At 43.9% G+C, this 12,638-nt stretch overlaps 1 protein-coding gene across 1 annotated transcript in view; it reads left to right on the top strand.

Moving 5' to 3' along the window:
• Positions 1-75: 75 nt before the first annotated feature.
• Positions 76-12,638, top strand: part of LOC311149532 (peroxisome proliferator-activated receptor gamma-like) — a gene marked incomplete at both ends in the record, with an annotated part of 19,863 nt that continues 7,300 nt past the window's right edge. Inside the window, 3 exons of the mRNA XM_084186711.1 lie at positions 76-117; positions 571-986; positions 1,170-1,285. Of these exons, the coding sequence (XP_084042837.1) occupies positions 76-117; positions 571-986; positions 1,170-1,285 (574 nt within the window). The remainder of the gene's footprint in view (positions 118-570; positions 987-1,169; positions 1,286-12,638) is intronic.

Below are 12,638 nucleotides of genomic sequence, written 5' to 3'. Positions count from 1 at the left end.
CACCCTATATTGTGTCACTATGTACAGTATATACAGTGGATAGGGACTCTTTAAAAAGTCAGTTTATAGAAAGTTATGTGGAGCAAGAGAACCAACAACAAACACAGGCGAAGAAAGGTCAGAACACAATATCAATTTACTTTAATTTTAAGACCTACTAATGGTAGTCAAAGTATGTATTTATCTATCATATCATATTATTAAAGTGGGGAAAACCAAATAAATGTGCAAACATATTGGTTGGTCAAAACCCCTCCATCAAACCCTCATGAAGCATGTGCGCCCCACATTGCATTGCTTCTAATGCATGACAGATATCTGCAGTATTGTAATAATGTATCCCCCCCCTGCTTTGTGTTTCTTTATTTGGCAGCTTTTACCTCCTCCCTTGACCAGTGTTGATTTTAGACTGTCTACTGTTATTGTCAGGTGGTTTTAGGGACAAATTTACCCATACAAATGTGAAAAAGGTACAGACTAATATTCAAAGCCTTTGGTACATTATTCAATATACTCTCTCCACAGCAAAAGTGTGATAATATCATAAAGTATTTATTGTACTAAAATTAGGGGCCCCAAGGATCACTATCACAAAGTCCCAGGCCTGCTCCAAAGTCAGCTCCTAAAGCTTCTGCTAAAGACTCAAGCCAGAGGCCTACCCCAACCACACAGCAGCCCCATCCGCAGTCAGCGAGTCAGGCCAAGCCCAGACCAGGAGGCCTGGAGGCTCAACAACCACTACCACCTCCAGCACAGCCTGCCAAGCCTGCACCCCCAAGACAGCGCAACTCAGTACCTCAGGTCCAACCCGAGTCCAAGGCTCCTCCACAGGCCTCAGTCCTACCCCAGCCTGAGCCACTGGCCCAACCCCAAAATGAATCACCGACTCAGGCACAAGGGAAGGCCACCAGTCCTGAGAAGAACCAGCCTCCAGTGGTAGAACAGCCAACAGCAGAGGAAAAGGCAGAGGCACATCTACCGCTGAAGTAAGAGCACATTGTCAGCAACACTTTAAATATACTTAGTGTCGACATAATTACAAGGTTAAACCAAACATAATAGCCTGTATCTAAGAAATATAATGCTCTACAGTCAATTGGTAAGGTTATTTGACCTTCGGCTTACTACTACTACTGATTATAATCACTACTATTTTTTTTTTTCTCCAGTAAATCTCAGTCCCTGACCAACGCCTTCGGCCTGAAGGAAACATTCTTCTTTCGCACAGCCAGTGAAGACATGGCCAAGGCCGAGACCATACGAAACTTGAGGAAGTCTTTTGCAAGTCTGTTCTCTGACTAGACACACTGCAGGTTGACTAACCCTGAAACAGAGGGAATCAAAGTGGTGTACCGAAACCAGTCTCTGTTTCATTGACCTCTGTATCACAAAGTGTTACATTAACCTCCTTCCTGTTTATCTAGATACATACGTACAGTTGAAGTTGGAAGTTTACATACACCTTAGCCAAATACATTTAAACTCAGTTTTTCACAATTCCTGACATTTAATCCTAGTAAAAAATTCCCTGTCTTAGGTCAGTTAGGATCACCACTTTATTTTAAGAATGTGAAATGTCAGAATATTTCTTTCATCACATTCCCAGTGGGTCAGACGTTTACATACACTCAATTAGTAATTGGTAGCATTGCCTTTAAATTGTTTAACTTGGGTCAAACGTTTCGGGTAGCCTTCCACAAGTTTCCCACAATAAGTTGGGTGAATTTTGGCCCATTCCTCCTGACAGAGCTGGTGTAACTCAGTCAGGTTTGTAGGCCTCCTTTCTCGCACACGCTTTTTCAGTTCTACCCACACATTTTCTATAGGATTGAGGTCAGGGCTTTGTGATGGCCACTCCAATTCCTTGACTTTGTTGTCCTTAAGCCATTTTGCCAAAACTTTGGAAGTATGCTTGGGGTCATTGTCCATTTGGAAGACCAATTTGCGACCAAGTTTTAACTTCTTGACTGATGTTGCTTCAGTATATCCACATAATTTTCCTTCCTCATGATGCCATCTATTTTGTGAAGTGCACCAGTCCCTCCTGCAGGAAAGCACCCCCACAGCATGATGCTGCCACCCCCTTGCTTCACGGTTGGGATAGTGTTCTTCGGCTTGCATGCTGTCCCCTTTTTCCTCCAAACATAACGATGGTCATTATGGCCAAACAGTTCAATTTTTGTTTCATCAGACCAGAGGACATTTCTCCAAAAAGTACGATCTTTGTCCCCATGTGCAGTTGCAAACTGTAGTCTGGCTTTTTTATGGCGGTTTTGGAGCAGTGGCTTCTTCCTTGCTGAGCGGCCTTTCAGGTTATGTCGATATAGGACTCGTTTTACTGTGGATATAGATACTTTTGTAGCTGTTTCCTCCAGCATCTTCACAAGGTCCTTTGCTGTTGTTCTGGGATTGATTTGCACTTTTCGCACCAAACTACGTTAATCTCTAGGAGACAGAGCGCGTCTCCTTCCTGAGCGGTATGACGGCTGAGTGGTCCCATGGTGTTTATACTTCCGTACTATTGTTTGTACAGATGAACGTGGTACCTTCAGGCATTTGGAACTTTCTCCCAAGGATCAATCTGACTTGTGGAGGTCTACAATCTTTTTTCTGAGGTCTTGGCTGATTTCTTTTGATTTTCCCATGATGTCAAGCAAAGAGGCACTGAGTGTCACACCCTGGCTCTGGGACTCATTATGTTGAGCCAGGGTGTGTTCATTTCTATGTGTGTATTTCTATGTTGGTGTTCATTCTAGTTTGTTGTATTTCTATGATTGCCTGAGTGACTCCCAATCAGAGGCAACGAGTGTCAGCTGTTGGCTGGTTGTCTCTGATTGGGAGCCATATTTAAACTGTATGTTTTCCCTTTGTGGTTGTGGGTTTTTGTTCCGTGTTCGGTCATTGATACCGTGGACGTCACGAGTCGTTTCTTGTTTTGTTTCGTGCTTTAACTAATGAAAGTCATGTTTGTTCATCACGCTGCGCCTTGGTCTACTCCTTACCTCGACCTTGACAGAAAAACCCACCATGCAACGACCAAGCAGCGTGTCCAGGGGCAGCTCTTGGGCTGGACATGGGAGGAAGCGCCGGGAGAAGAGACGGTGGAGGCGCGCCGTAGAGAGGAGCTACGGCGTGATCAGGGTCGTCGTCGGACGGTCGTGAGGCAACCCCAGAAAATTTTTAGGGGGGGGCACACGGCATGGACGACGGGGCTGACGGAGGAGAAAAGGGGGCGGATCCAGAAGGCCACCAGGCCAGGGGTACACCGCCCTGTACGTCCTGTGCGGATGCCTCACACGGAGTGTGTGAGGGTAGGCATTCAGCCAGGACGGGTGGTGGCCGCTCTTCACTCCAGGCCTCCTATCCGTCTCCACAGCCCGGTTCGGCCTGTCCCTGCTCCACGCACCAAGCCTACGGTGTGCGTCGCCAGCCCAGTCCGGCCTGTCCCTGCTCCACGCACCAAGCCTACGGTGTGCGTCGACAGCCCAGCCCGGCCTGTCCCTGCTCCACGCACCAAGCCTACGGTGTGCGTCGACAGCCCAGCCCGGCCTGTCCCTGCTCCACGCACCAAGCCTACGGTGTGCATCGACAGCCCAGCCCGGCCTGTCCCTGCTCCACGCACCAAGCCTACGGTGTGCGTCGACAGCCCAGCCCGGCCTGTCCCTGCTCCACGCACCAAGCCTACGGTGTGCATCGCCAGCCCAGTCCGGCCTGTCCCTGCTCCACGCACCAAGCCTACGGTGTGCGTCGACAGCCCAGCCCGGCCTGTCCCTGCTCCACGCACCAAGCCTACGGTGCGCGTCGCCAGCCCGGCCCGGCCTGTTCCTGCCACTCGCACCAAGTATACGGTGCGCGTCGCCAGCCCGGCCCGGCTTGTTCCTGCCACTCGCACCAAGTATACGGTGCGCGTCGCCAGCCCGGCCCGGCTTGTTCCTGCCACTCGCACCAAGTATACGGTGCGCGTCGCCAGCCCGGCCCGGCCTGTTCCTGCCACTCGCACTAAGCCAGGGGTGCGAGATGTCAGCCTGGTAAGGCCCGTCCCTCCACCACGCACCAAGCCAGGGGTGCGAGTCGTCAGCCTGGTAAGGCCCGTTCCTTCTCCACGCACCAAGCCAGGGGTGCGAGTCGTCAGCCTGGTAAGGCCCGTTCCTCCTCCACGCACCAAGCCAGGGGTGCGCGTCGTCAGCCTGGTAAGGCCCGTCCCTCTTCCACGCACCAAGCCAGGGGTGCGAGTCGTCAGCCTGGTAAGGCCCGTTCCTCCTCCACGCACAAAGCCAGGGGTGCGAGTCGTCAGCCTGGTAAGGCCCGTTCCTCCTCCACGCACCAAGCCAGGGGTGCGAGTCGACAGCCTGGTAAGGATCGCTCCTGTTAAGTCCAGTCCTGCTCCAGCCGGCGGGGCCAGACTGGACCAGGGGCACTATGGGGGGTGTATTGGAGGGTGGTGGTCAAGGCCGGAGCCAGAACCGCCGCCGAGGAGGTATGCCCGCCCAGCCCTCCCCTGGTTTGTTTAGTTGAGGCGCGGTCGCAGTCCGCGCCTTTAGGGGGGGTACTGTCACACCCTGGCTCTGGGACTCATTATGTTGAGCCAGGGTGTGTTCATTTCTATGTGTGTATTTCTATGTTGGTGTTCATTCTAGTTTGTTGTATTTCTATGTTTGCCTGAGTGACTCCCAATCAGAGGCAACGAGTGTCAGCTGTTGGCTGGTTGTCTCTGATTGGGAGCCATATTTAAACTGTATGTTTTTCCTTTGTGGTTGTGGGTTTTTGTTCCATGTTCGGTCATTGATACCGTGGACGTCACGAGTCGTTTCTTGTTTTGTTTCGTGCTTTAACTAATTAAAGTCATGTTTGTTCATCACGCTGCGCCTTGGTCTACTCCTTACCCTGACGATCGTGACACTGAGTTTGAAGGTAGGCCTTGAAATACATCCACAGGTACACCTCCAATTGACTCAAATGATGTCAGAAGCTTCTAAAGCCATGACATCATTTTCTGGAATTGTGATACAGTGAAATATAAGTGAAATAATCTGTCTGTAAACAATTGTTGGAAAAATTACTTGTGTCATGCGCAGTAGATGTCCTAACCGACTTGCCAAAACTATAGTTTGTTAACAAGAAATTTGTGGAGTGGTTGAAAAATTAGTTTTAATGACTCCAACCTAAGTGTATGTAAACTTCCGACTTCAACTGTATATGCTATTTAATTACAGTAATATTGAGTGTGCTCAGAGGTCAGGTAAAACAACATAGTGTTTGCCAAGAGTGTGCAAAGCTGTCATCAAGTCAAAGGGTGGCTATTTGAAGAATCTCAAATATAAAATATATTTTGATTTTTTTAACACTTTTTGGGTTACTACATGATTCCATATGTGTTCTTTCATAGGTTTGATGTCTTCACTATTATTCTACAATGTAGAAAATAGTAAAAAATTAAGAAAAACCCTTGAATGAGAAGGTGTGTCCAAACTTTTGACTGGTAGTGTATATACAGTGCCTTGTAAAAGTATTCATCCCCCTTGGCGTTTTTCCTATTTTGTTGCATTACAACCTGTAATTTAAATGGATTTTTATTTGGATTTCATGTAATGGACATACACAAAATAGTCAAAATTGGTGAAGTGAAATGAAAAAAAGAACTTGTTTCAAAAAAATTAATAACGGAAAAGTGGTGCGTGCATATGTATTCACCCCCTTTGCTATGAAGCCCCTAAATAAGATCTGGTGCAACCAATAACCTCCAGAAGTCACATAATTAGTTAAATAAAGTCCACCTGTGTGCAATCTAAGTGTCACATGATCTGTCAAATGATCTCAGTATATATACACCTGTTCTGAAAGGCCCCAGAGACTGCAACACCACTAAGCAAGGGACACCACCAAGCAAGCAGCACCATGAAGACCAAGGAGCTCTCCAAACAGGTCAGGGACAAAGTTGTGGAGAAGTACAGATCAGGGTTGGGTTATAAAAAAATATCTGAAACTTTGAACATCCCACGAAGCACCATTAAATCCATTATTAAAAAATGGAAAGATTATGGCACCACAACAAACCTGCCAAGAGAGGGCCACCCACCAAAAGTCACAGACCAGGCAAGAAGGGCTTTAATCAGAGAGGCAACAAAGAAATATAACCCTGAAGGAGCTGCAAAGCTCCACAGCGGAGATTGGAGTATCTGTCCATAGGACCACTTTAAGCCGTACACACCACAGAGCTGGGCTTTACGGAAGAGTGGCCAGAAAAAAGCCATTGCTTAAAGAAAAAAATAAGCAAACACGTTTGGTGTTCGCCAAAAGGCATGTGGGAGACTCCCCAAACATATGGAAGAAGGTCAGAGTACCTTCTTCCATATGTTTGGGGAGTCTCCCACATGCCAGATGAGACTAAAATTGAGCTTTTTGGCCATCAAGGAAAACTCTATGTCTGGCGCAAACCCAACACCTCTCATCACCCCGAGAACACCATTCCCAGCAGGGACTGGGAAACTGGTCAGAATTGAAGGAATGATGGATGGCGCTAAATAAAGGGAAATTATTGAGGGGAACCTGTTTCAGTCTTCCAGAGATTTGAGACTGGGATGGAGGTTCACTTTCCAGCAGGACAATGACCCTAAGCATACTGCTAAAGCAACACTCAAGTGGTTTAAGGGCAAACATTTAAATGTCTTGGATTGGCCTAGTCAAACCCATCCAACTTGAAGGAGCTGGAGCTGGAGCAGTTTTGCCTTGAAGAATGGGCAAAAGTCCCAGTGGCTAGATGTGCCAAGCTTATAGAGACATACCCCAAGAGACTTGCAGCTGTAATTGCTGCAAAAGTTGGCTCTACAAAGTATTGTCTCTGGGGGGGTGAATAGTTATGCACGCTCAAGTTTTCTGTTTTTTTGTCTTATTTGTTGTTTGTTTCACAAGAAAAAATATTTTGCATCTTCAAAGTGGTAGGCATGTTGTGTAAATCAAATGATACAAACCCACCAAAAATCCATTTTAATTCCAGGTTGCAAGGCAACAAAATAGGATAAATGCCAAGGGGGGTGAATACTTTCGCAAGCCACTGTATATATACAAATGATGTCCCCCCCCACTTCTAAAACCAAAGTTGCGCCCCTGATATTTATATACTATAGTATTCACTGTAGTGTTTTAGTGGACTTTACTGTAGTATTTACTGTAGAGTTTTTGCAGACATGACTCTAGTATTTCCTGTAGTGTTTTTGCAGACATTACTGTAGTATACTGTAGTATTTACTATAGTGTTTTTGTTTTATTATCTTTGACATAGAAGTGGGGGCTTTCTCCTTGAGGAAACCTACTGGACAAACACTAAAAGAGAAAATGTTCCATAACCTGTATGTAGCTAGGACTGGAGTCTGAACGGATAGTTCGGAGCTTCTGCTCTTTTCTATGACCTGTAGGGAACACAGTATATGGTCTATACTTCGCATGTAGGTTTATCACTCATGGGTGGCACCCAATTGCCCTTCGTACCCGTTCCCATAGTTCTATATTTCCTTGTAACACGTGTACAGGTAGACCAGAAACGCCATCCTTGATTGGCAGAGGATCAATTACTCTGATTAGAAGCACCTGGACTGTGCTCACCTGTGTTCATACAAATGTTGTTTCTGATTGTAAACGTTGAACCTATACACTGAAGAAGGCAAAAGCAGAACCATCTGTGTATGTTACTCTCCTGATGCCGTACAAATAATACAAATGAAGAAGTAAGCTTTACGCAACATCTTTTTGAGTGCGGACCCATCTCTAATTTTTCACACAAAAAATTGGGATATGGGGAGGGGAATGGGTGGGGGTATGTGCAAATTACATACTGTAGTATTACTGTAGTTAAAAACTGTAGTGTTTTTGCGAACACTGTAATATTTTTTGCGGATAATATTGTAGTATTACAGTATACTACAATATTCTATAGTAAGTACTACACATGATTGAGGGATGCTACAGTGTGTAGTGTATTCTACAGTGTACTACACGTTTCTATAGTAAGTACTACACATGATCCAGGGATAGTACAGTGTGCAATATAGTATTCTACAGTATACAACAAAATTCTATATTAAGCACTACATGATTGAGGGATACTACAGTGTGTAGTATAGTATTCTACAGTACATTTTTTACATTTTACATTTTAGTCATTTATCAGACGCTCTTATCCAGAGCGACTTACAGTTAGTGAGTGCATACATTTTCATACTGTACACTACTAAATTATAAAGTAAGCACTATATGATCAAGGGATACTACAGTGTGGAGGATAATATTACACAGTATACTACAAAATTCTATTTTAAAGGGATACTTCGGGATTTTGGCAATGAGGCCCTTTATTGTGCTAGCAGATACCCACAAACTTCCAGTCATTGCGCTAATGCTAGTTAACATTGGCTCGCGAAACAACTAACTTCCTTCATACTGAACACAGAGACATAAAAATGGTTTCCACAAGTTCATCTGACTCTGGGGAAGTAGATAAAATCCAGAAGGATCCCTTTAAGCACTACATGATCGAGGGCTACTACAGTGTGGAGTATATTATTCTTGAGTATACTACAGAATTCTGTAGGATGCACTACACAATCAAGGGATATTACAGTGTGGAGTATAGTATTCTACAGTATACTACAGTTTACTACATAATTCTATATAATTCTATAGTAAGTACTATAGTATTCTATAGTAAACCGTAGTATTTTTTAATGTGGGTAGGCCTATCTATATGTCTGGAAGTACACGTCGACATAAACTGTTCAATCTGGAGTTCAATCATACAGTATATTAAATATGGGCTATTTTAGTGGAATAGTAATAAACATTTGGCTTTGTAAACCGTATTGTTTGCATGATTAAATCCACTGATTGGTTTCTGCAGTCCTACAACTTTTAATAAAGTTGCCATGCATCGATAAGCAAAGTGACTCTAGAGGCCTACATTCTCTGCATTACAAATGCAGAAGCAACCTATGGAATTCCATGTAAAGTGCTGTTTCTTGTGAGTTTAAAATTAATAGATTATACATGTAGCTACATTCACCAGCCAGTTTATTTGGTACACCCATCTAGTACTGGGTCGGACCCCCCTTTGCCTCCATAACAGCATTCTACAAGTTGTCAGAAACATTCAACAGGGATGTTGGTCCATGCTGACGCGATGGCATCACTCAGTTGCTGTAGATTGGACGGCGGTACAGTCATAATGTGAACAGCCCGTTCCATCTCATCCCAAAGATGCTCTATTGGGTTGAGGTCTGGGCACTGCGTAGGCCACTTAAGTAAACTGAACTCGCTGTCATGTTCCAGGCAATGTTTTTCCAGTGTTGGTGATCACGTACCCACTAGAGCCGCTTTTTCTTGTTTTTAGCTGATAGGAGTGGAATCCGGAGTGGTCGCCTGCTGCAATAGCCCATCCGTGACAAGGATCGACGAGTTGTGCGTTCCACGATGTCATTCTGCACACCACTGTTGTACTGCACCGTTATTTGTCTGTTTGTGGCCCGCCTTTTAGTTTGCATGATTCTTGCCATTCTCCTTCAACCTCTCTCATCAATGAGCTGTTTTCACCGACAGGACTGCCGCTGACTGGATGTTTTTTGTTTGTCGCACCATTTTCGGTAAGCCCTAGACACTGTCGTGCGTGAAAAGCCCAGGAGGGCAGCCGTTTCTGAGATACTGGATCCGGCGCGCCTGGCACTGACGATCATACCACACTCAAAGTCACTTAGGTCACTAGTTTTGCCCATTCTAACGTTCAATCGAACAGTAACTGAATGCCTCGATGCCTGTCTGCCTGCTTTATATAGCAAGCCACACCCACGTGACTCACTGTCTGGAGCGATCCAATTTTGCGAACCGGGTGTTGTACCTAATAATCTGGCCTGTGAGTTTATGTATATTGTAAGCCTATGGATTTATGTGTACTGCTGCTCTGAATATAGTTATTTACTTCAATATTCATATGAGAATCATATAATCTCATAAACTAGTCTACAGTAGCCTACATCATTCTACTATTCCAGTCTACCTATGAAATCAGATAGTCCCTCAGTGCAACAGGTTTGTGCCCAGTTTTCAGTGAAGGATTACTCCAAAGTCCAACCCGTAAATTGAGACGGGAGGGAAGATGGGAAGCAGTGCAGTTCGCAAAGGGAACTTCTGTTATTCAAACACTGGTCGTGTGACCCACATGTAACCTGTCCTATTATTCAGCGACCCCGTGATCAAGAAAAAGGAAGACATAATGCTGAATATGTGAATTAAGCTTCATAAGTGAATAGTGAAGAACGAGTTGATATTTTGTGTTGCAGATCAAGACAGGTAGGCTAAGCTACATAAGCCTTGAATAATTCTGATTGCGTGAGAATGTAGACTGCTCCGGCTATCTAGTTTCAAAAGGTGAACATGTGCAACTGTCTGTCAAGGATATTCATGAACTCAACTGATACAGGTTTTAGATCCATCAAAGGCTATAATTTGTTTCATTTGACAATTTATCTAGACCTATTTGCATAGACATACAAAACCTTTTTGGATTATAATAAGAATTTATTTCGTCAATTTAAATGTTAGCTTGTCTGTAATTCGAACAAAATATATGCTACTGTTAATTTTTAACAGTTTGATAAAAGTTTATTTATTCCACCCAAGTTGTCAATTTATACCATTGTATTTATATTATTATTCTACTCAAACATCTTCAACAGTCAGTAGAACTCAAATCATAAAAGTGGTACTAACTCATGTCAATAAGATTTCTTATCACTTAACGTTTTTGAGTACTGTAAACAAATATTAGGTTATTGAGTAAATATAACTTTATTTATTTGTGTTCTGGTAATCTAGTTATTTCGTTTTTACAGTCAATCTAACATTTATTAAATAAGTTGTTCTTACTTTTATTTCACCTTTATTTAACCAGGTAAGCCAGTTGAGAACAAGTTCTCATTTACAACTGCGACCTGGCCAAGATAAAGCAAAGCAGTGCGATAAAAACACAGAGTTACATATGGGGTAAAACAAAACATAAAGTCAAAAATACAACAGAAAATATATATACAGTGTGTGCAAATGTAGCAAGTTATGGAGGTAGGGCAATAAATAGGCTAAAGTGCAAAATAATTACAATTAGTATTAACACTGGAATGATAGATGTGCAAGAGATGATGTGCAAATAGAGATACTGGGGTGCAAATGAGCAAAATAAATAACAATATGGGGATGAGGTAGTTGGGTGGGCTAATTTCAGATGGGCTGTGTACAGGTGCAGTGATCGGTAAGGTGCTCTGACAACTGATGCTTAAAGTTAGTGAGGGAGATAAGAGTCTCCAGCTTCAGAGATTTTTGCAATTCGTTCCAGTCATTGGCAGCAGAGAACTGGAAGGAATGGCGGCCAAAGGAGGTGTTGGCTTTGGGGATGACCAGTGAGATATACCTGCTGGAGCGCATACTATGGGTGGGTGTTGCTATGGTGACCAATGAGCTAAGATAAGGCGGGGATTTGCCTAGCAGTGATTTATAGATGGCCTGGAGCCAGTGGGTTTGGCGACGAATATGTAGTGAGGACCAGCCAACAAGAGCGTACAGGTCACAGTGGTGGGTAGTATATGGGGCTTTGGTGACAAAACGGATGGCACTGTGATAGACTACATCCAATTTGCTGAGTAGAGTGTTGGAGGCTATTTTGTAAATGACATCGCCGAAGTCAAGGATCGGTAGGATAGTCAGATTTACGAGGGCATGTTTGGCAGCATGAGTGAAGGAGGCTTTGTTGCGAAATAGGAAGCTGATTCTAGATTTTTCTTTGGATTGGAGATTCTTAATGTGAGTCTGGAAGGAGAGTTTACAGTCTAACCAGACACCTAGGCATTTGTAGTTGTCCACATACTCTAGGTCAGACCCATCGAGAGTAGTGATTCTAGTCGAGTGGGCGGGTGCCAGCAGCGTTCGATTGAAGAGCATGCATTTAGTTTTACTAGTGTTTAAGAGCAGTTGGAGGCTACTGAAGGAGTGTTGTATGGCATTGAAGCTCGTTTGGAGGTTTGTTAACACAGTGTCCAATGAAGGGCCAGATGTATACAAAATGGTGTCGTCTGCGTAGAGGTGGATCTACTTACGTGTACGACGTCTTTACTTAAAATAATAAAGTAGTAGTAAGACACATTGATATTTAAGTAAAAACACGATTTATCTGTGTTGCGCTGATATAGAATTACTACGTTTTTTAAAGGATTGGGGGTATTTCAAAATGTTTAGACTTTATGATATTTTTACACAATGTTGTATTAATGTTTGAAGAAATAAAAGTATATTTCTAAAATAGTATTAAGCAGTTTGTTGTGCTATGAGGTGTAATTGATCATGATGAACGGATATCAAAACCGTCAGGCAAATTGACAGTCTATAATTTGACAAGCCATTCCCACCATCAACAAGGTAATGTGCACCACACTTAATGACAAAGTCTAATGCAGCATCCTGTAATGCTTACAGCTCTACCTCCAGTTACTGCTAGAGGAATGAGCACTGTGCTCAACAATGCCTGGTTACAGCTCTACCTCCAGTTACTGCTAGAGGAATGAGCACTGGGCTCAACAATGCCTGGTTACAGCTCTACCTCCAGTTAC

The sequence above is a fragment of the Coregonus lavaretus genome (assembly GCF_964263955.1).
Source record: "Coregonus lavaretus genome assembly, chromosome: 22".
NCBI classification, from domain to species: domain Eukaryota; kingdom Metazoa; phylum Chordata; class Actinopteri; order Salmoniformes; family Salmonidae; genus Coregonus; species Coregonus lavaretus.
The sequence above is the reverse complement of the archived record's forward strand: the minus strand, read 5'-3'. Positions and strand labels throughout refer to the sequence as shown.